Below are 23,888 nucleotides of genomic sequence, written 5' to 3'. Positions count from 1 at the left end.
ATTAAAATAAAACTTCTTATGGAGGGTCAGATATTTTGAGGGAGTGATCAAAATAGACCAGCATTAAAAAAAGATATCATAGGAGATTTGAACAACAGAATGATCAGGGACAAAAATCTAGTGATCTGGAGGAACAAAGGGAGAAAACAAAGAATTGGAGTGAAATGCTAGACAAAGAAAACCTGGTGTGTGGAAAACAGGAGTAACTCTAGAAGTGAAAGGAGTAGATGTAAGGGAAACCATATTCAAAGAAATAATAGATGAAAATTCACTTGAACCAAAGAAAAACTCAAGTTATCAAAATGAAAGTACATCGCAAGGACTGGGTAGAATAAATTTTTTATTCATATGTAAATTTATATACATATGTTAAATGTATAGATATATCTGGCTAGGATATCTGTACTCTGTTGGTAAAAAGAAAATGTTTCCTTTCCAGCATAGGAATAATGGTTTGCAAAGGAAAGAGCGTCATACTTGTATTAAATTTCTCACCTGCAAAACTGATAGTAGTACAGTGCAACTATATTAATAAATCTTACAGGAAGTACTGCAATCTAAGAATCCTATATCCAAAATATCATTTATACAAGTGGGCAAAGCAAAGGCTTTTGTTTTATAACAAGTAAGTCTAAGAAAGTTCCTATTTATCCTTACTTGAAGAAGTATTATAGCCTACAGAAAAGTAAAACAGATCTCAAAAGAAGGAAAGGTAATGTATAAGAACCAGTGGTAGCCAATATGCCTTAAAATTTATAGATAAATTTAAGCAGTGATAAGATGATTTTAAGTGTGATATGCGTTGAGAAAGGATTCTCAAAATATGTTACATACAACAGGAAAAATCCAAAATATGGCATGGACTACAGTTTGTTTGTTTGTTTTTTGCGATACGTGGGCCTCTCACTGTTGTGGCCTCTCCCGTTGCGGAGCACAGGCTCCGGACGTGCAGGCTTAGCGGCCATGGCTCACGGGCCTAGCCGCTCCGCGGCATGTGGGATCTTCCCGGACCAGGGCACGAACCCGTGTCCCCTGCATCGGCAGGTGGACTTTCAACCACTGCGCCACCAGGGAAGCCCTGGACTACAGTTTTAAACTATTTCAAGTAAACTGTAGGAGTGGTAAGTGAGGATAGAAGAGGTTTTAAAAAACCTTATTTTTACTTTTAAAGTTTTACCTTTATTTATGAGGTGTATCAATTATGAGGTGATGTAAAACTGGAATTAGTATGTGGAATATGAAATTCAGTAAAGCCAAATTGATTATTTCAGTTAAGAGGATAAAGTTTTCTATTCATGGGGATATACATGGTGGGTCAACCTAAATTAAATAAACCATATCTTTTTATGATATGATTTACTTTTTGAACAATAAGTAGACAAAGATATCTTTGTTATTTTTCAATATTTATATTCACTGAAAATATAATAAGATCGTATATACTACATGCTGGAAATACTAAAAGGAAAAGAAATTTGCCATCTATTGGGTAGATAAATGTACAAAAAATGCAAATGTAATTAGATGAATGCTATAATAGATATATACACAAGGTGAAGTGAAGCATAGGACAAAGAATAGTTTTTGTGGGGAGATTTGAAAGAATGCAGAGCAAGTTAATGAGTGTGCCAGTGAGCAAGGTGGGAAAGGCATGCTGAACAGTGGAAATGTGGATGAGAAAATGCAGATGTGTATCCCAGGTTATTAAATCATACAGTAAAATTCTTAAATTGAAATGCATTGAAATTGGTGCGAAAATAAGATATCTGAAGCACCCCCTGTTGAAATTAGCTGTGAATACTGGAGTAGTGTTCTGAGTTATCCCTAGGTATTTTCAAATTTCAAAAAAAGCAGCATTTAGAGGAATTGTGTACAGCAATCAGATATTCACTACATATTGCCATTCTTCTTTTTGTGGAAGAGAGCGGATATATATTTCCTGGCTTATTGTTAAACAGCAGTGAGTTTAGGAGTCGGTTTCACTTCTGCCTTCCCTGTATTTAGGTCACGTAGGATATAATGAGAGGACAGCCCTCTTGCTTCAGTAGTAGCTATGGCTGCCTTGGATGGTAACCACAACCTGTACGTACCTTTCCACAGAGAAGAGAAAGCATGATCAGCTGCTGTGTCACGTGTGTACTTTTCCAGTATTCCTGCATAGTGCAGAGGGAAAGGAGGACTGCTCCAGTGTCAGGGTAGATGTTTGCTCTTAACAGAACTATGTGAGAAATTAGGTCTTGTCTTAGAACTGAGAAATCACAGAATAAATTCTACAGCCTAATAAAGATGTCCAGACATTAAAACCAACAGTTTGCTCCTCTATTTGCACATTTTGCTAGCTTCCATATATCAGGAGCTTCCTTATGAATTATATCGTTTTAAATATTACAAATTTTCATGGGAAATTGGTTTCATAGAAATGGACCATCTTTCTCTTTTTTTGTAATGTGCTTATCTCTCTTGTTTGTAATTATATAATTATATAAATATGGAAAGTCCTGTAATTACATGGAATGTGGCAAGCTTCAGATTTTTCATATTGGAAAGCCAGAGTGCCCAAGTGGCAACCTAAATAATATTTCTATAGAAAGTTTGCCTTTGTTCATTTTTTTTTATTACAGCCTCTTTTGGTGAAATGACTTATTTACATGTTTTTTAATATTTCTGTCCCTCTTAATTGTCCTGATGCCTAACTGAGGGCGTTCAGAACTGATAATCAGTAGCTTTTGTATTTAACTCTGGAAGAACAAGCTGCTTATGATGACCCAACAGAGACATGAGGAAGGTTTGTGAAAGGGGTGTATTCATCCAGCTCTAATCCTTATTTTCAGAAAGACAGTGTCTTTAAGTGTTCTCTAATTAGTGAATAGATATGGTTGTAAATTCTTGTAGATACTTCTTTTGTAGGATAGAGGTGGATGCCTGGCTTGTTTAAAATCTTTGTTTTACATTTCTTTTAAGTGAAATTTTAATATGAACATTTGACAATAGAAAATAGGAAAAGTAATTTTTATACATATAATTATTCCTATTTTATTAGTATGCTCCATTGTGATGTTTCTTTTTTGACATCATCATAATCGGAAACTTGAATATTGTATAAGAGGATGTCTACAAAATAAAAATAAGATTTTATGTTTTGTTTTCCTGCTTGCTCGTTTGCTTTGCTGATCTCCTTGTGTACATAAAATAATGTTTACTTCTATGAAGTAAATTCTTTTTGGGTTTGGTAAAATTGCTTCTACCAGTCACTGAGGAAATGTAAACTAGGGAACAAGACACTGATATTTAGTCCTACCAAGAGGAAATATATTGCTTCAGTGAACTGAATATAAAACATGATCAGTGAAAACACCTGGAAATCAAAAAGAACAGATTTTAGTTATGCTTCTCTTTTTCAAAGAACTTAATGCTTAGCTATTGTTAGTACTAGAGAAGTAAGTTGGCAGTGACATTTGAAATATGATAAATAAAAGCCTACCGAATGTCTGCTTCTACTCTTAGCACTTGTCTGATTTCCTTCTCCAGAAATTGCATAATGGAAACTACCATAGGGTTAATGAGAGTCAAATACACAACCCTACTTGTTGTAATAAATATATTCTCTATAACTGTGTAATGATAAAGCCATAGTTATTGAAACTACCAAAGTTATTGAAACAGTCGGATAGGAGCTTTTTGCCTTCATCACCTGTATTATTAATTGGAGATAATTACTGCAGAGCAGCTGGCTGTTGGTTTTAGGGGGCATCAATTGTTCTTCTCACCCAACTGTTGGCTAATAAGGATAGTCAACACATCTGTTTCAACAGCTGGTAATTAACAAAAGCCTAATTGCTGCAACTCTTTTAACATCCAATCTGTGAAAAAGAAGGGATGTAGAAGAATATTATTTACTTTGTGCTTTGCACTCTCTGAAACCAGTTTCTCTTTTTTCTCTCTCCCTCCACTTTTTTTTCCTTACTTTGAACACCACTGCCTTTGTATGAAGCATTGAATGGCAAGAGAACACAATATGGTAATCCAGAGCTTAACTTTTTCAGATCTTTGTTGGTGTTTCTTATTGCAACATTTCTTTGCTAACTTGCAAGATAAAATGGATCAAAAGCATTTTGAGTAGTTCCATACAACAGTTAAAATCCGCAGCAGTGTGCCCTAGGCTGTGTTGCTGTTGTCTGCAGCATCCAAAAGGAAACAGGGAATTCTCTTTTTTTCATGCTTTTCACATGCTTAAACACAACTCCCAAATAATTCCACGTTCATATACAGAATTTTCGTTTAAATTAATGTTTATATTGATTAACACAAATGAAGTCAGGTTTAGCAGTTTCTCTTCCTTTGTTTTGTCATCTCTTAAATACTTCAGTTGCTTCGTTTAATGCCTCTATGTCAACTTAAAGTATTCAAGAAAATTTTTAATTTGTATGTGAAATCTTGGCTTCCTCTGTTTTTCTTTAAAATGTGTTTTGGTCTTTTTTAAAACTTTGACTTTAATTCAGATAACTTCAGTTATTTCTTGTTGATTTTTAAGATGGCTAGGAAATTTACTGGCTTAGTGTTAGAAACCAGAGTAAAATGGTTTCACAAATGAGAGACTTATAAATTAACATTTCTTTTCTTTGAAATTTCTTAGTACTCTTATTTAATTATGAACTATTTCAGTAAAAATATCTTTCATATAACCTTGGTTATAAAGCTTTATATTTATGTTTTATATAATTGTAATTTTTGCTAGTTACATATTAATGTTGAACTATTTAAAAATTTCCATGTAGAATGTAACTTATTAAGATGTTGTTTTTCTTTGTATAAGAATATATTTTTCCAGTTATCATGGCTGATTTTTCAGTAACCTTTTCCATAGTCTTACATTTTCTTTATAGCCTATATATATAAAAACTTTTCAATGAACGAAATTTTTATTTTTATTAATTAGAGATTACATGATCATACTGATTTTCCTTTTAATACATTCATAAAATTTTAGATTAATGTTAAGGTTAATCTGATAGATGGTGATTATGGTACTCATTTAATATGAGTATTAGAAAATTCCTTAGCAAAAATGTTACTCAAGTTCTCTTGAATAAACTCGCTTCACTAACTTTTCAGTTGGCAGTATTTCTACGCAGGCAGTTCTTTAATTGTTGTTAGGTATGTTGAAAGGTATAGAAGAAATTCTACCCAAGTGCTTGCCATGGACTGAATTGCAGATTGCATAATTTCAAAATTTTTTGCTGGCAGGATAAGTTTAAGTTTAGTTCAGCAGGTGTTCAGGTGGTGAAGTATATTATAGATGTAGTGAAAAAACATACAAGATCCTGAACAAATAAACAAAATACTGCTGACTAAAATTCTAACTAAACAGAAGAGCACCGGACTGTAGAGAAACGTTTACAACTCCTGTAAAGGAGGGGAATATTGTCATTTTGGGAAATGTTTGCATCTTGAGTTTAAATAAGAATTTAATTTTCTCTGTGTGTTCATGTTCTTAGGTAGTACCAGAGAGAGCAAGCTTGGTGAAAGGAATGTATCGTGCCATGAGAAAGGAGAATGGACTTTTGGGGGGAACTCACATTCCAGCTGATGCTTTAAGTGTTTTCTTGCATATAATTTTTTTTTCCAGAGGAAATAACCTCAAGAACAAGTGGTGTGATAGACAGAAAATCAATAATTTAATGGATATTCTCTGAAGACTATGAATACTGCATGATTAACCCGTTTTCTAGACATTAAAAGAAGCAAATCTCATTAAATGATGGGTAGATTATTAGTGAAGCCAGTGAGATGGTCAGTGGTTTTGTACATATCGGTATAAATGATTTTCAGGGGTGTAGTCAAGAAGTCCTGGGAGCCAGACATCTAATGGGATCTAACTAGCAACAAATTTAAGATCAAGGTAGTATCTTCTGAGATAGAGTTCATTCAGTGGAAAAGATAGAGCCTCCACAGTCTGAATTAATGGACAAAGAAATGGTTCAAAGTAAATATGTTAAATTACTTATGGCTTAAAAATTGAATGATATCATACACTAAAAATAAAAATACAAAAATAAGACTTTAAAATAAATGACAGTGAGCAGAAAAGGAGCTACAAATTGGAGTCAACTATGTTACCTTTAGAGTCATCACAATAGGATATAACAGCTTGTTAAAAGTTGGAGAAGAGGTTGGCAAAGTAGTTAATGTACAGACTCATGATTGTTTATTTAATGGATAGTTAAGAGTTCTATACTCAAATTCTGGTTCTGACACTAACTTTTATTTATAACCTTAAAACCTGAGACGTTTAAGTAAATAATTTCCTAAGAAGTGGTTCTGCCACCACAAGGAATTTTTTTTCCTGAAGGATTCACGGTGTTAAAGGTAGTTAATGGGGAATGTTTCAATTTCTATTTTTCAACATTTTATCAATTAAATAATTACTTATATATACTTTTCCCCTTTAAAATAAGCAAGACTATGATAACTTCTAAGTATTTGTTAAATTAGATTATGTGGCAGTTATTGGAAATCAGACATCTAACAAGCTTATGATACAGTTTATCACTCAGCTGAACCATGCTAGCTGCTGTAGTGATTCTGACCATTAAACTGTTCTAAATAGTTTTCATTATTATATTATACTGTGTTTATTGTAGAACAAAGAGGCTATTGTTTAAAGACAGGAAGCAAAAGAAATACTAATCATGTCACACTAGTTAATACAGAGCTTAAAAGTTATGATATTGAAAATATCGTTAGGGTGACTGTGTTCAAAATTTTACTTTACGTTTCATATATTTGGATTTTAGACTGGATAGCCACACAGTGGGTTGTTCTCAGAGAAGGGCTTGCAAGTGGCAATCTGAAACCTTCTCTTGTATCTTTTCTATTTAAAAGCAATTCAGGAAAATTATTAAAATAATTAAATCCAGTTAATGTACCAAATGTGAGAATTCCAAACATTAAATTATAAAAACAGTTTGGTCTACTTTTGATTGCATAATATGTGTTAAATTTCAATATGGGCTTTTCCTTCCTGAAGTGTGGCAAGAACATACTGTGGCGACTGTTGTGCTGCTGACCTGCCAGGTCCTGGACAAAATCTAATTCATGCATTGCTAGACTCACAAAAAATAGAGGAAAGCTTCCAAAGATTTTACTTCACCAAAAAATTGGGAGTTGAACCAGAAACATCCCCCACTGGTAAGCAAACCAGTGTACCCCAGCTACACCAGGGGCAAACATCTATAGAAGTACTTTGATCTTCACTTGGGATCCCAGTCTGAGCCAGAAACTGCAGCATTAATCCAGACTTCTTGAACTTTATCTAGGAATTGTCCCCACTGGCTCCCTGATGAAATAGACACAAGTTCTCCTGAGAGAAAGGCATCGCCAATTTAGTCCAGCACAATTCCCATAAATTATTATCTGGAAAATGTGAATTCACAGCAAAGGTCAATCAAGCACATGAGAAAGAAAACCATTATAAATGGTAGTCAACAGACACAACAAACCCAAAAAGAGAACACACAAACACAATAAAGTCATCTGTAGAGTATAGAATAGCTATGTACGAAATGCTTCAATGAGTATTTAAATAAATAGATTATGAATCTCAACTATGTGAATAAACCACAGTGTTTTCTAGGAAACACCAGGCAAATCTGAAAAAGAATCACATACAATTTTCAAAAAAAGGAAAAAACATGAAAATAACACATTTTCAGACAACTAAAAATTGAGTTAGTCATTTTCAGCTTTGTATTAAAGAAACTTTCTTTAAATAGAAGGAACATGATTCCATAAGGCAGGGGTCCCCAACCCATGGGCCATGGACTGGTACCAGTCTACAGCCTGTTAGGAACCAGGCCGCACAGCAGGAGGTGAGCAGTGGGTGAGCAAGCGAAGCTTCATCTGCCGCTCCCCATCACTCGCATTACCGCTTGAACTATTCCCCCCACCCCCCAGTCCTTGGAAAAATTGTCTTCCACGAAACCAGTCCCTGGTGCCAAAAAGGTTGAGGATGGCTGCCATAAGGAACCTTCCAGCCAGGAAGGAATGAAACACAAAAAAAGTGACAAGTATAGATGCACATTGACTCAAGAAAATAATATTAATAATGTCCTTTGGGTTCAAACCTAAATAAGATGAATTATAATACATTTAAAGAACAGTAACAAATAAATTGGGAGGAAAGTAAATAGAGTTAAAGGATTTTAGGTCCTCCCATTGTCCAGGAGTATTAATATTAGATTTATGATAAGTCAACTTGAGTCTTGTAATTTCTGGGATAACTGTTAAAAGAATGTGAAGGAAGTATTATGTTCAAATAAAGAAGAGGAAATGTGATAATAAAAGAACCCAAAATATAACAAGAAAAGGTAATTTTAAAACAAAAATGTAACAACTAGCAGGACAAATAGAAAGCACAAAATAAGAATGTATACTTAAGCCCAAATCTAGAGGTAATTACATTAAATATAAAATGATCAAATGTCCCAGTTAAAAGACAAAGATTTTTAGACTGGAAAAAAATACAGGCAAACCTCATTTTATTGCACCTTGCTTTATTGCGCTTCACAGATACTGAGTTTTTTACAAATTGGAAGTTTGTGGTAACACTTTGTCAAGCAAGTCTATCAGCACCATTTTTCCAATAGCATTTGTTCACTGTGTGTCACATTTTAATAATTCTCACTATTTCAGACTTTTTCATTATATTTGTTATGGTTATCTGTGATCAGGGATCTCTGATGTTACTATTGCAAAAGGATTACAACTCACTGAAGGCTCAGATGATGGTTAGCATTTTTTAGCAATAAAGTATTTTTTAATTAAGGTATGCACATTTTTTTAGACATAATGCTATTGCACACTTAATAGACTACAGTATAGTATAAACATAACATTCATATGCACTGGGAAGCCAGAAAATTCATGTCACTTTGTTTATTGCAATATTCACTTTATTGTGGTGGTCTGGAACCGAACTCGCAATATCTCAGGTCTGCCTTTACGCTGTTTACAGTAGTCACGTCTAAACCTAGGCATGTAAAGAAGATTGACGTTAACAGGATATAAAAAAGATACGCCATGCAAACACAAATAAAAAGAATGCTGTTGAAACTCTATTAATATCAGGGAAAATAGAATTTAAAGCTGCAAGGTTTTTAAATTCATTTATTTTGCTTTATATACAATAGGTGAAATCATGGCTCACTGACAAGATGGTTTCCTGTCACAATGCAGTGTTACCATGCAAGCACATGGTTGCCATACAACCACTATTAACTCCTTTTTTTCCTTCCTATCATTATGTGCCCTGGCAAACCTGTTCTAGAACAGTGTGAATTTCAGGTATTTTGTTTCATCGCCCCCAGAAACATGTTCATCTAGACAAATCAAACATTTCCTTTCTTCATTTCCCCATGTATCATTAACCAAAAGCTTATAAAGACCAACAGATATTCAGTAGGCTCTATGTAAACCTGTAGTCTCTGGCACTCTAGATACATAGTCGGCAGACTATGGCCTCTGGACCGGCTGCCTGTTTTTATAAATAAAGTTTTTTTGGAATACAGCCATGCTTGTTCATTTACATATTGTCTATGGCTGCTTTCACTTTACAACAATAGTTGAGTAGTTACAACAGAATCTTTATGGCTCACAAGTCTAAAGTATTTATTATGATCTTAGTCCTTAACAACCATGCTTTAGATGACCACATGGCTTGAACTTACACTTTAAGCCCAATTCCTTCTCACCTTATTGACCTGTTACTTGATACAATGCTATTCCTTACTGACATAAAGTTATTTCCACAATAATTTCACATCAAAGTTTTAATCGTATCTATTGTACAGCTTATATATTTGTTCACTTTGATATGGCTATACAGTATGGTAAGTTATCTCATTTTATCATTGTATAATCATCCTGAGACATGATGATTATCACCCCCATTTTATCAAAGAGAAAATTGAGGTTCAGTGGCTCTAACCTGTTCAGTTATTTATAGAATAATTCAAAGAACTAATTGCTGGAAGTCAAATCCAAGTTTGTTCTTAATCACTGTGCTGTTCTCTCTTTCTTGCATACTTCTCTCTACCCTCCTTTTCTCTGTTTCATGGTTTCTGCTAACTGCTCATAGGCCATTGTCTGCCTATGAATGTTTTTATTTCTGCTTGCATTTCTTTGCTCTCTCACGTCAGATGATAGATCACTAGACAGTGCATATATGACTGCTTTTAAGTCTAGAACCTGATCATCCTTGGTCTGAGAGACATGACATGAGGACAAAACCTAACAACCTCTGAGGAATAACCTTTGAAGAGCAATACACTGTAGTAATATACTGTGGTGGACAATCCCGGTCTTCCTGTGAAGGGGAAATGTAATTGAAATCAGTAATTTGTATCTTTCTGATATAGTAGCTTCTAATTTCTTTAGATATCCTTTTGCAGTGTTTCTTTACTAGGTTCTTAACATGCTTCTGAGGTTCAAAAGTCAAATACTAGAATGGCTATAGTCATATTGTTTGAGCAATTGTGTAATTAGACATATTGTTTGAAAACATCTAATAAGGTATCTTACAGATGTGTTTAATAATGTAGCACAGTCTATATACTTGTGGTTACTCTGTAGAACACTTCTATCAAAACAATTAACACACATGTTAATTGCATGTTAATAATAAGCAATATTTTCCAGATAGTTGTATTCTAGTTCCAACTTTCCTTCTAACCAGCTATGAAACCTTGAACAATTTCCAAATGTTTCCCTAAACGTGTTGTATTAGCAACAATTTCCTAACCTAAAAAAAGTAAGGGACTGTATTACTTCTGAGATCCTTTTCAGGTCTAACATTATTTGATTCCGTGATTTAATTTGTGCTGTATGTTTCTTTATTTAGCAGATATCACACATAAGATCAGATGCCTATGGACTTATATATACTACCAAATGTAAAATACATAACTAGTGGGAAGCAGTTGCATAGCACCGGGAGATCAGCTGGGTGCTTTGTGACCACTTAGAGGGGTGGGATAGGGAGGGGTGGGAGGGAGACGCAAGAGGGAGGAGATACGGGGATATATGTATATGTATAACTGATTCATTTTGTTATAAAGCAGAAACTAACACACCATTGTAAAGCAATTATACTCTGATAAAGATGTTAAAAAAAAAAAAAGATCAAATGCCTCTGTTCTCTGATAAAAACAGATTTCTGTTAATGGTCTTGCAGGTTCCAAAGGAAGGCTTAACTGTATCAGACTATTACTATTAAAAACACATTCAAAAACAAACATAACAAGATGTTAAAGTAAGATAAAAGCGGTTTCTCCACAATATCCATAACAAATAGTGTTCAGTGATGTGAATAGTGTAGTCTTTTCTTTGTCATTCCACATTACTAGGTAAAATTCTAAGGAAACGATGTAGTTCATTTCTAATCCAGTAGTAGTACGAATGGTTGTCCTATTTAGATGGCATTGCTAAAGATATAGTTTAGGAATAATGAGATACTTAATTATAAGGTTAACCTAACATTAGTTAACCAACGTTTTTTTTCAGTCATGTAAGGTAAATAATTTCTGGAGAAGTGATAATATACAGCATAGTAACAATACTGAATCATATATTTGAAAGTTACTATGAGAGTAAATCTTAAAACTTTTCATCACAAGAAAAAAAATTTGTCATCATGTGAGGTGACGGATGCTATCTAAAATTATTGTAGTATTTCTTTTGCAGTATGTATATACACCAAATCATTACGTTGTACACCTAAAATTAATACAATGTTGTATGTCAATTTTATCTTAATAAAACTGGAAATAAAAAAAGAGAAAAGGTACAACACACACACATACACACACACATCCCAGAATGCTGTATATTGAAGTATAAGGGAGAAATATGTATTTTGGACCAAATAAGCTTGAATATGTATTTGAGTTCTGTCAGTCACTAGCTCTGTTATATTTACAAGTTGCTTAATGTTCATGAACCTCAGTTTTATCACCGGCAAAATAGGGATACTAGGAGCTATCTCATAGATTGATTGTCAGGATAGACTATAGTAATGGATTTCAAGTACTTGGTACAATGTCCAACCCATAGAAGGCATTCAACAAATGGCATTGCTATTGTATTGATAGTTAACCACAAATGGTTTTTGTTTTGTTTTGTTTTTTATAAATTTATTTATTTATTTTTGGCTGCGTTGGGTCTTCGTTGCTGCACGCGGGCTTTCTCTAGTTGTGGCAAGCGGGGGCTTCTCATTGCAGTGGCTTCTCTTATTGTGGAGCACAGGCTTTAGGCACACGGGCTTCAGTAGTTGTGGCACACAGCAGGCTCAGTAGTTGTGGCCCATGGGCTCTAGAGCGCAGGCTCAGTAGTTGTGGTGCATGGGCTTAGTTGCTCCACGGCATGTGGGATCTTCCCGGACCAGGGCTTGAACCCACGTCCCCTGCATTGGCAGGCGGATTCTTAACCACTGCGCCACCACGGAAGCCCTTGTTCTGTTTTTTATTGAAGTATAGTTGATTTATAATGTTGTGTTAATTTCTGCTGTACAGCAAAATGATTCAGTTATACATATGTATATATACATTCTTTTTTATATTCTTTTCCATTATGATTTATCACAGGACTTTGAAAATAGTTCCCTGTGCTATACAGTAAGACCTTGTTATTTATCCATTGTATATATAATAGTTTGCATCTGCTCACCCCAAACTCCCACTCCATCCCTCCGCCACCCACCTCCCCCTTGGCAACCACAAGTCTGTTCTCTTATATCTGTGAGTCTGTTTCTGTTTCACAGATAAGTTCATTTGTGTCATATTTTAGATTCCACATGTAAATGATGTCATATGGTATTTGTCTTTCTCTTCCTGAGTTACTTCACTTAGTGTGATAAGCTCTAGTTCCATCCATGATGCTAAAATGGCATTATTTCATTCTTTTTTATGACTGAGTAGTATTCCATTGTATATATGTATCTTCTTTACCCATTCATCTGTCAGTGGACATTTAGGTTGTTTCCATGTCTTGGCTATTGTGAATAGTGCTACTATGAACATAGGAGTGCGTGTATCTTTTTGAATTATAGTTTTTTCTGGGTATATGCCCAGGAGTGTAATTACTGGATCATATGGCAACTCTGTTTTTAGTTTTCAGAGGAACTTTGTATTGTCGTCCATCGTGGCTTCACCAACGTACATTCCCACCAACAGTCTAGGAGGATTCCTTTTTTTCCACACCCTCTCCAGCATTTGTTATTTGTAGACTTTTTAATGATGGCCATTCTGACTGTTGTGAGGTGGTATCTCATTGTAGTTTTGATTTGCATTTCTCTAATAATTAGCGATGTTGAGCATCTTTTCATGTGCCTGTTGGCCATCTGTATGTCTTCTTTGGAGAAATACTTATTTAGTTTTTCTGCCCATTTTTCGACTGGATTGTTTGTTCTTTTCTGTTCCTGAGTTGTATGAACTGTTTGTATATTTTGGAAATTAATCCCTTGTCGGTTGCATCATTTGCAAATCTTTTCTCCCATTCCATAGGTTGTCTTTTCATTTTGTTTATGGTTCCCCTTGCTGAAGCACAGATGTTTTTAAGTTTTATCAATTTAGCCAGCACATTTGGCAGTTTCTTTATAATGTGTATAACTTAATAGAGTATATAACTTTTAAAGTATATAAACACACACACTTATCATGTGACCCAGCAATTCCAGTCCTTGGTGTTTATGTAAGCAAGAGTAATGAAAGCGTATTTCCACAAAATGATCAATATGCAGATGTTTATAGCAGCTTTATTAAAACTGCCAAAAGGTGGAAACAATCCAAATATTCATCAACTGGTGAATGAATATACACATTGTACATCCATGCAATGGAATATTGCTCAGTGATGTAAAGGAATGAACTACGGATACATGTAATAATATGAATGAATGTTAAAAGCATTAAGTAAAAGAAGCCAAATTCAAAAGGCTGCCTACTATATGATATTTATATGGCGTTCTAGAAAACAGAAACCTATAGGGGTGAAAATCACATCAGTGGTTGCCAGGGGCTGCGTGTAAAGGAAGGACATTGACTTCAGTGTTGCATGAAGGAACACTTTGGGGTAGTGAAAATATTCTGTATCTTGACTGTGACTGTTATTATATGACTCTATACATTTTTCAAAATGTACACAACTGTACATCAAAAATGGGTGAATTTTTACTTTGTCTAAATTGTAACTCAATAAGCCTGCCTAAAAAAATTCATCCATGTGTATACTTCCATATGTGATGCATGTTTTGCTTCAATAAAATTTTTGCCTAAAAATTCAAGTTTAAAAAGTGCTATACTTCTGTAAAATGTTTATCGTACAGTTGTCCATACAGTCGTCCCTCGTTATCTGGAGGGCATTGGTTCTAGGACCCCCACAGACACCAAAATCTGCGGATGTTTAGGTCCCTTAGTCAGCCATCAAGTAACTGTGGATGTGGAACCCACAGATACAGAGGGCTAATGGTATGTAGAAATTCTGACTCACTGTAGGCTTTGCTCAAAAATATGTTTTTAAGTATGTTTATCCAAAATTTCAAGGTAGAATATAAATATAAAGATTCCAAATAGTAAATAAAAAGGGGAATATAGATATTTTAGTCCAGTATAAGTAGAGGGAAAAAGGAACAAAGGAAAAGGATGCCAAATATGAAAAACATGTAAAAATAAGTCCAAATATATCTGTAATCCCAATGTACTGCACATGTTCACAACATGTGAAGGTAACTATAATCAGAATAGATACACGTATTAATACAAATAAGAGTCAAAAGCATAATACTGTCCAAAAAAGCAATTGTCTGCGAATGTGTAGAGTATCATTTATATACAGTTTAGAAACGTGTAAACAATCAGATATATTATCTGTAAGTACATAACTACATAGTAAACGTATAAAATATTCTTGAAAATGAGGAACCCAAAATCATGGAAGTGTTTCACTTTGGGGGTTGGAGGGAAGGAAGGGAATGTAGCTAGTGAGTGCAACACATGGGTTGGGATGGAGGATTTCTTTTTTAATAGGAAGCAAAATAACAAAAATTCTTTTAAATTTAAAACAAGGTTTTTAACAGTGTGTAAAGAGTACCATCAATATTGTAAGTAGATGTATTTAGTTGCAAATATACATATATGCTTGTATGTGTATAGGCTATTTCTGGAAGGATATACAACAAACAGGTAACTGGAAATTTCATAAGGAGATTTGTAGTACTGAAGATTGGGGGTGGGAGATTTACAAATAATTACCAGAAATATGGGAAATATGACAGAGAAACAGGAAAAGTATGTTGTTTGCTAATTTTTTGTTTTTGAGATGAAATATATTTTTGACTTGTGATGGAATTATATGATATTAATAATGGAAGTAGGAAATGCAGTAGACGTAAGTGGAACATTTAAGTTAGTTAAATTTTCTTACATTGCATATATACCGTAAATCCAACTCAAACTAGTCTAGGCCAAAAAAAAAAAAAAAAAAGATTTATGTACCCAGGAAGTCCAAGAAATGGATCTAGATCTGTCTGGTATACCGGGATCCAGGATACAAATGACCTCATCAAGATTCAGTTTTCTTCTGGGCCTAGCGGGATGTACTACTCTGTTTGAACGATCTAGATCAGATATACCTGAGGTAGTGGGGAAGGAAGTTCATCTTAGCCACCAAGACTGAGCAGGATCACTGTAGCAAAGTTGACCAGGTAAGCGTATATCTGATAAAGTAGCGGAAGGAGCTTGTAATGCCAGAAAGTTTATAATAACTTGGAACATAGTCACCAGGGCCTAGATACAAGATTAGGCATTTGGAAGTAATAAATTAAGTGGATTGCTATGAAGCAACACCAAATCTTCGTAGCCAACTAAATATAGGAAGAGAAGTGAAATATTCATTATTACCAAAGCATGGGAATTTACAGTTCTCATGATCTCATTTTCATTGTAGAAATTTCTTAGGCAGAATCTTCGTTATGACTTTTTCCAGCTAGAACAGTGTTGGTTTTGTTTCTTGGTTTGGGTTTTTGGGGGATTTTAGGTTTGCTTTTTGCAGAAGTACCAGGTACAAAATCTTCAAAATAATCATCTAAGGTATTTAACATTGTCACATATTTATTTAGCAAATTCTCAATTACCTGTCAAATATTTGATATTTCTTAAATTACATACAACAGGATGTCTGATGTTTTGTAAGTTGAATGTGATATATCCTTTTTTGGGCAGTTCTTTTTGATTTGTTATTAGTCACATTGGGTATCTGGTCTTCCAAGTTACCATTTCAATCACATATTATAGTATACTGAAAACTGGCAAAGCTGTTAATTATTGGCATCAAGAACCAGCTTTACATGCTTTTTTAATAATTTTTGAGACTGTTTCATCTATAATTCTAGAATGTGACATGTTGAAGCAAGCATACAAGCATCTTAAATTTAATTAAAAAGTAACTTTTTGTTAAAATTTGCTAGCCCAGATAGAGAACTAATTAATTAATTTAGTGCCTAATTTTATATACAAAGATCTAAACTGCTGCATGCTTTTATAATTCTGCATTATTAAAATAGAAAAGTGGCATTGTCTAATGTTCATTTATATTACACTCATTAATTTTCCTATGTGCAGATTTCACAATTTGTCTTGTGACTTCATTCTTATGCAAGAAAATAATTTCAGTGAAGTCATATGATTTCAGCAAAATTAGTGAATTTCTGCCCCCAACTTTTGATTACTTTTTAATTATTACAATTAGTGTAGTTTGTGAGGTATGTGATACCAGTTTGCTTTGTGTTATCTATCAAACACCATTTAAAGTGAAAGATAGCCTTTTCATGGAAATTAAACTTTGAATAAACAAAACTGAAATCTGACTTACCAGTACCATACTTTAAAAGTTGGGTTGATAACTCTTTTTGGCTATGCCTGAAATTCAGTGGGAATGATGGTTGGAAGGTAGCAATTCTTTTAAAATTACTAGTTTGAACCCTATTGAAAAACTGATTAAGACTCTTTAAAATTGGAATATTATAGGCAGAGATGAACAATAACATCCCTTGAATAAAATATTTCTAACATTCAAGATTGCTGCCATTCTCCCTTTAGAGGTTTTTTTTTTTTTCTGCAGAAAAGGAATTGAAGAGGTTAAATCATATCTGTAAGAATCAGGTTGTAGTCTTGTGTATTTTTTTTCATGTTAAATATCAAAGATGGCTTAACATATTTAGAATTTTCTGAGTTTCTATTAATAAAGTTAAAAGAAAATCTAGCAATCAGGCAGTGGAGCCACATAAAATTTATATGTGAAACACCCACTGCGCTTATCTCTAGATAATGCTCTGAACCCACGTTCCACTTTCTGAATTCCGTGTATAAAGTTAAACATTGCAGAAAGGCATATATCTGATGATACAGATGAATAAGGTTGAAGTTTAGTAATGAGCAAAGTTGATAAATTTAATATGTTCATGTCTTTAGTATTTCTGTTATTAATATAATTGGATTATTTTGTGGGAAATTATGAACCACTACTAAAAATATGATAGGTTTTAAACTCCCAGAAATTAAAGACTTCTATTCATACTATAGCACTGTATTTTAATGTATCAAACTAATATTAAGTTTCTTAAAATATTAATTGCAGGCAAAGTTGTTAGCTATGCAACAAGCCAGAGAAACTGCAGTTCAACAATACAAAAAACTGGAAGAAGAAATCCAGACACTTCGAGTTTACTACAGGTAAAATTCTTTTTATCCTAGGCATAAATAAATGTTAGTTTGGGAAATGTTTCTACCTAATTTTATAGTGGTGAATGAGGAAATACCTCAATGAAATTAAACATTATTCACTTAAGACATTTTTGTAGTTTCAGAATGATTCAGGCCTAAAATATTAATTATTGTACCTTTTTTCCTTCCTGTATTTGGTAAAGTATAAGTTTAGACTCCCATTATAAAATGGGAATTATAAAATTTACATAACTCTTAGCTAGTTGTCTAAATGGAAGCTGCTTAGCTCTTGAGCAATTTGCTCATCTAAATGGCACCTCTAAAGTGATGGCATACATTTTTTAAATAGTACATGAAAAGCACTTAATAATAGCCTTTCACCTATCATAGTATGAGAAGTTTCTAAAGGAAGGCCACTAAAGGATTTTTAAGACTTATTTAATTTATGCTCCAAGAATAGTTGTGAAATTAATTCAGTAGGTCACACTGGCATTTTTAAATGAAAAGAAATAGAATAGAAAATGTCAGAGTGCAGAAAGGGTAAATATTGTTTTGTGATATTTTTGTTTCAGTTTTGTGTTGTGTGAGAGAGAAATAAGATTGTGTCTTGGGCTATATTTAAAATATATAGTCTCACAGTGGATCATAGTTTAAAAAAAAAAAAGGTTTGAAAAGTGATGTACGATGCCCTGCATATTCTTTAATACTCACAAAGATTTTAAAAACCTCATCTGAAATGTAAGAATTCACTAACTGGGGCTGTAGGTTATTGAAAGATTTTTTTAAAATTTAGTCCCCATCTTAAAATATAAGTGCATAAAATGTAATTAAATCAAAATCAGTTTTACTGAAATAAAATACATGTGCCATTATTAATATATTAATAATTAAATAACTAGATCTAACAGCAAGCCTATTAAAAAACTGTAATTTCAAAGTAGTAATGACTGTAAATGGTATTTTGAGGATAACTGCAAACACTGAAATGTGACATGAAAATACCAGTGGTTTCTATGGCGTAAACTCTCAAGAGCCACTAATAATACTAGTATAGTTTGTTGCCTGTGTTCATAATTGTAGGAAATACTGTATTTACATGAGAGTGAAAAATAAAGATGAAAATTTTTTCCCACCCTCATGTGAAGAACCCATGTTTTGGAGCAATGTTATTGGCATATACAGTAATTGGTTATTGTTACGGGTTGAATTGTGTCCTTCAAAAAAATATATTGAAATCTTAACCCCTAGTACCTCAGAATGTGATCTTATTTGGAAATAGGGTCTTTACAGAGCTAATCAAGTTAAAATGAGGTCATTAGCATGGGCTTTAACCCAGCATGACTGAAGTTCTTATAGAAAGTAGATATTTGGGCACAGAGCCACAAGCATAGAGGGAAGACTATATGAAGACCCAGGGCAAAGACAGCCTTGTGGCTGGAGTGATGCATCTACAAGCACATGAATACCAAGGATTGTCAGCAAACACCAAAAGCTAGAAGAGGCATGGAAGGATTCTCCCTTACAGCTGTCAAAGAGGACACAACCCAGCAGAAACCTTTATTTTGGACTTGTAGCCTCCAGAACTGTGAGACAATAAATTTCAGTTGTTTTTGTTTTCTTTTTTTTTTTTTTTTTTTTTTTGCGGTACGCGGGCCTCTCACTGTTGTGGCCTCTCCCGTTGTGGAGCACAGGCTCCGGACGCACAGGCTCAGCAGCCATGGCTCACGGGCCCAGCCGCTCCGTGGCATGTGGGATCTTCCCGGACCGGGGCACGAACCTGTGTCCCCTGCATCGACAGGTGGACTCTCAACCACTGCGCCACCAGGGAAGCCCAATTTCTGTTGTTTTAAGCCCCCTAGTTTGGGTACTTTGTCACAGCAGCCCTAGGAAACTAATACGGTTATCAAATACCAAGGATGTTTGTTGGATGACTGCCTGTGGGGAATCATTTGCTTGCAGTTAGAATCAGTAGGCACGTAGGCAAGCAGAACGCTGATAGCGGTTGAAGACGTCCCATCCTTTTTTTTTTTTTTTTTAAGAGGGTAAATGTAACAGTCTTTCATCTGTATTTTACACCAGTGAATTCTCAACTGTAACTGCATTAGAATCACTTGAGGAGCCTCTAAAAATCCTGATCCCCATCCCATCCCAGGCCAATTACTTCAGAATCTCTTGGGATAAGACAGCTATCAGTGTGTTTCAAGCTCCTTAGAAATTCCCGTGTGCAGCCAAGTTTGAAGGCTGCCATTTTACACTCACACTTCAGTTAGCTGCATTAAATTAGGGTTGCTTCTTGGTAGAATAATAGAAGCATTTATTAAACCCTTTATTAAGACTTATGAATAATGTGTGATTTGTGCCCAGACCTTGGATATTGCAATATGGTATGTAGTAGTTTCACCCCATTGATAGGAAGAGTTTTTATGGAAAACTCTCCTGCCATCCTTGTGAGATAGGACAGCAGGTGCTCTGTTGTTAAAGTGACAGCGTCTGAGAATGCTGAGAGCAATGCGATAACCTTGCAAAAATTGACATTACTTACTGAAAAACAAACCTTGATACCGGTTCTTGATGCTCCTTCTCTTTGCTGAATTGCAGAAGATTATTGAAAGATTTTTGAAAATTATGAAGCTTAAACAGTTATCTTTCAAAGACTTTTTTAATCTACATGAATCTAACAGAGCTAAATAACCGCTTCTAAATAAAGAGTTAACAATTATTGGCTCAAAGATAAGCTTCACAAGGACCCCTCTCACTGCTACTTTTTTTTTAAAAAATCTGCTAATGATGTCGTTAAGCTACAGGGATTTGCAGTTGACAGCCCTCCCTTGCATGACCTTATATAAATGAACCTCTCCAAGACCATTTTTTTTTGTAAAATGAGAATTATAGTACGTATCTTACAGAGTTATTTTAAGTATGTACAGCTCTTAACACAGTATTTGGCTTGTTGTTAGTGCTCAACTAATGTTAAGATAAACTTATTTTTACGACAAGAAGTCAGTGAGGTAAGAGTAGAATCAAAAACTGTGATATCACTGAAGCCAAGGATGGAGATTTTTTTTAAAAAAGTCAGATGTTTCTGAATGGTTAAGTAAGATGAGGGCAAAAAGTATCCATTTTGTTTGAAATTAGGTGGTCATTAGTGACCTCTACAAGAGTAGTTTTAATAGAGTATTAGGTATAGAAGCCAGTTTTTTGTAAGTTCAAGAGTGATTTGAGGGAAAGAAGCATAGAAATTTGGACTATAAAGTGATCCTTGAATAAACTTGAATAAGAAAGATGTTAATGATAGTTGAGAAGAAAGGAATGTGGGTTAAGGATTTTGATTTTTGATTTTGAAAAATGGCAGACACTTGAGCATGTTCATGGCACATAGGAAGGAGCCAACAGAGAGAACAGAATTCCCCCAAATTTAGAAAGCGATGGAATTGAGAATCTGCAGAAGGGTTTGCCTTGAACAGGAAGATGATCACCTTGTGCTTATAGACAGGAGCGAAGGAGATAAGAATAGCTGTGAATGTTAATAAATTTAAGCTCACAATTAATAGTTCCCTTTTTTTAAGGTATAGAGAACATACTGTGAGGATATACAGAAATTTATTTTAAATGGAACAGGAGTAAGATCCCTGGGATGTAGAATCCTAGGAAGGAAGAGGCAATTACCCAAAACAACAAAGTTTAAATTTCCTGGAATCTCAGATTCTGCTTTAAGTGAAAGTAAACAATATTTCTTACACACCTGAATAGATGGTGATTACAAATCCATACGTGAAACACAACAAATTCATAGAGATATTACCATTTTTTCTTCAAAGTTTCCTCTGTTATAGAGGACAAGGGAAAAGTTCCATATTTATTGTGAAGAAAACCAAGACTAATTCCGTAATTTTCATGTGTGTTTGCATGTTTGTATGTATGTCATCATAGATAATGGATTTTTTAAATAAAGTTTAAGAAAAAATACACTTTCAGTTATGCAAATCAGTTTTACATGCAAATATATATATACATACATACATACATGTATTTTGTCATGTCAAAGAAAGTTATTCATCAATGATTAAGAAAAACTACACTGAGAAAAATCTAGGAATAGGACAGTAAGCTAGAGCCAGGAGTAAGTCAGCTTGCATGTATACCATGAAACAGGGAAAGAATAAGCCTCGAGAATAAGTCTGGCTCTCAGACTTTCCAGCAGCCAAAGCAGAAGAGGATGTGTGATCAGTTATTAGTGTTAGGAGCAGATTAAAATATGCTGATGACATTTTTTCTACCTTGCCTTTACTTCTACCAATTGGTGATACTGACCTTATTCTTTTTAAATTTTTTTCCAAAAATCCTTTTCTTTTGCTGGGTTATGCTAAGAGCTACTGTTATTATAAGCATTCCATTTCCCTGAATGGAAATAAGGAATATGGAAGTATATGTTGATATTACGAGGTTTCTCTATTCTGTTTGTTTCCTTTGAGTTTTAGAAGACTTTGAATACTAAGAAAAGGAAATGTTGGCCTTTTGTGTCCTTTGGCACACTTAGAGACAGAGGCAAGTGAGGTGAATGGGTAGGGATACTAAACTTACCATTATAACTGATGGCTGTTTCACATTAAAGCAGAAAGGATAGCAGGAGAGGAATAACAATGTGAAGCTTTAAAATAAATTTTACATATTACTAAAGTGCTATTAGTACAGTCTTAGTACCTCCTTTGTGCCGAATGCTCAGTTCATTTGCAACAGCTTCATTAGTCTAAACAGTTTCATCAGGGAAGAATCTTAAACTTTTAAGAGTTAGATTTGTATTTAGTAATGATCTTTTCCTGTTCTTTAAACCTGTAGTGCTGCATTCCTAAGCTCAGGAGGCATAATAATAACAAACTCTTTTCTAATCAAGAGAAAGCCTAAGTTTCAATGTTTGCTGATTTTATAGTGCTTCCTTATATTTCCTTTTGCTTAAAGAAAGTATAAATTCAACTGTGTAGATAAGAATTATCCTGTTGTTTAGTGCCAGTAGACTAGGATTTAATATACTTGTAATAGTAGCAGATTATGTTTTAAATTTTTTTTATGTTTTGTGTAATTCCAAGTGAGAAGTTGTGATGCCTTTCAGAACGTGGTAAATTTTGCATTCTAGACCAAAAATATTGAATAGTGTGCTTCATATTTTAAGGTGATATGTTTCCTATAATTGTAATGGTATTTTTTAAAATAATTAAATAGAATAGTTAAGTGTTTGACATAGTGAATACAGGACTAAAAATAAATCCTACTTACTGGGTTCATGGTATACTACATTTCAAAGTCACAGAAGCCATAAAGATAGAAGCCATGTAAAATATACTCAAAAAGAGGGTGAAGTGCTTATTTTCTACATTCTTCTTATAAATTTTATTTAGTGTGGGTGTTTTTTACTTCTTTTGTCCATTTTTTGGTCTGTATGTATGTTATCCTTAGCAATCAGAAATATTACTGACTGTCACTAGGAACTGGTTGGGTTTGTTTTTGTGTGTGTGATGGTGATAGTTTTTCATTCAACTATGTGTTCTTTTAGTCAGAACTACACATCAATTAGACAATCAGCAGTGATGATAGCATGCAAACTCTAGCCATGAAGCAACATTTTTCTCAATGCAAATCCCTCATCAAGAGGGGTTGAACACTCGATCCTGACCTCTTAGTTCTATGTTCTAATCAGTTGTGCTAACTGGACTGCCCAAAGACATAAACATTTTGTCATATATATATTTTCTATAAGGACTAACTATCATGGAGCTGTGTCAAGGTACCATACTGCCAAAGCAGTAGTAAAAAGAACAAAAGAGTACCTGAATTCTTCCATCTTTCCCATTGATCAAATTTTTTTTAATGTAGGCAAGCTGCGAGCTTTCTAGGTTTCAATTTCTTTAACTTGGACTTGAGGCTTTCTCTGCTTCTAACATTCTGTGAAATTTATAGCCCTTTTATATGAGGCAGATTAATTTTTTGTTTAGTGATGTTTAGGATCAAGAACTATCTTCTTATACCAATGAGTTGCACCTGTATGTTAGTTACTTCACCTATGAACAAATAATGTCTGAGCTGCTTATTATGAAAATCAGGGAGGTGATTTAGTTGAATGCT

At 34.1% G+C, this 23,888-nt stretch overlaps 1 protein-coding gene across 6 annotated transcripts in view; it reads left to right on the top strand.

Annotated features, from left to right (window-relative positions):
* MIPOL1 (mirror-image polydactyly 1) overlaps positions 1–23,888 on the top strand; it is a 300,807-nt gene that overhangs the window by 184,238 nt on the left and 92,681 nt on the right. For all 6 annotated transcript variants that reach the window (XM_067737281.1, XM_067737280.1, XM_067737276.1 and 3 more), the window contains one exon: positions 17,686–17,780. In XM_067737281.1, the coding sequence (XP_067593382.1) occupies positions 17,686–17,780 (95 nt within the window). The remainder of the gene's footprint in view (positions 1–17,685; positions 17,781–23,888) is intronic.

Source organism: Pseudorca crassidens, chromosome 1, assembly GCF_039906515.1.
Source record: "Pseudorca crassidens isolate mPseCra1 chromosome 1, mPseCra1.hap1, whole genome shotgun sequence".
NCBI lineage: Eukaryota > Metazoa > Chordata > Mammalia > Artiodactyla > Delphinidae > Pseudorca > Pseudorca crassidens.
This window is presented reverse-complemented; position numbering and strand designations above follow the sequence as displayed.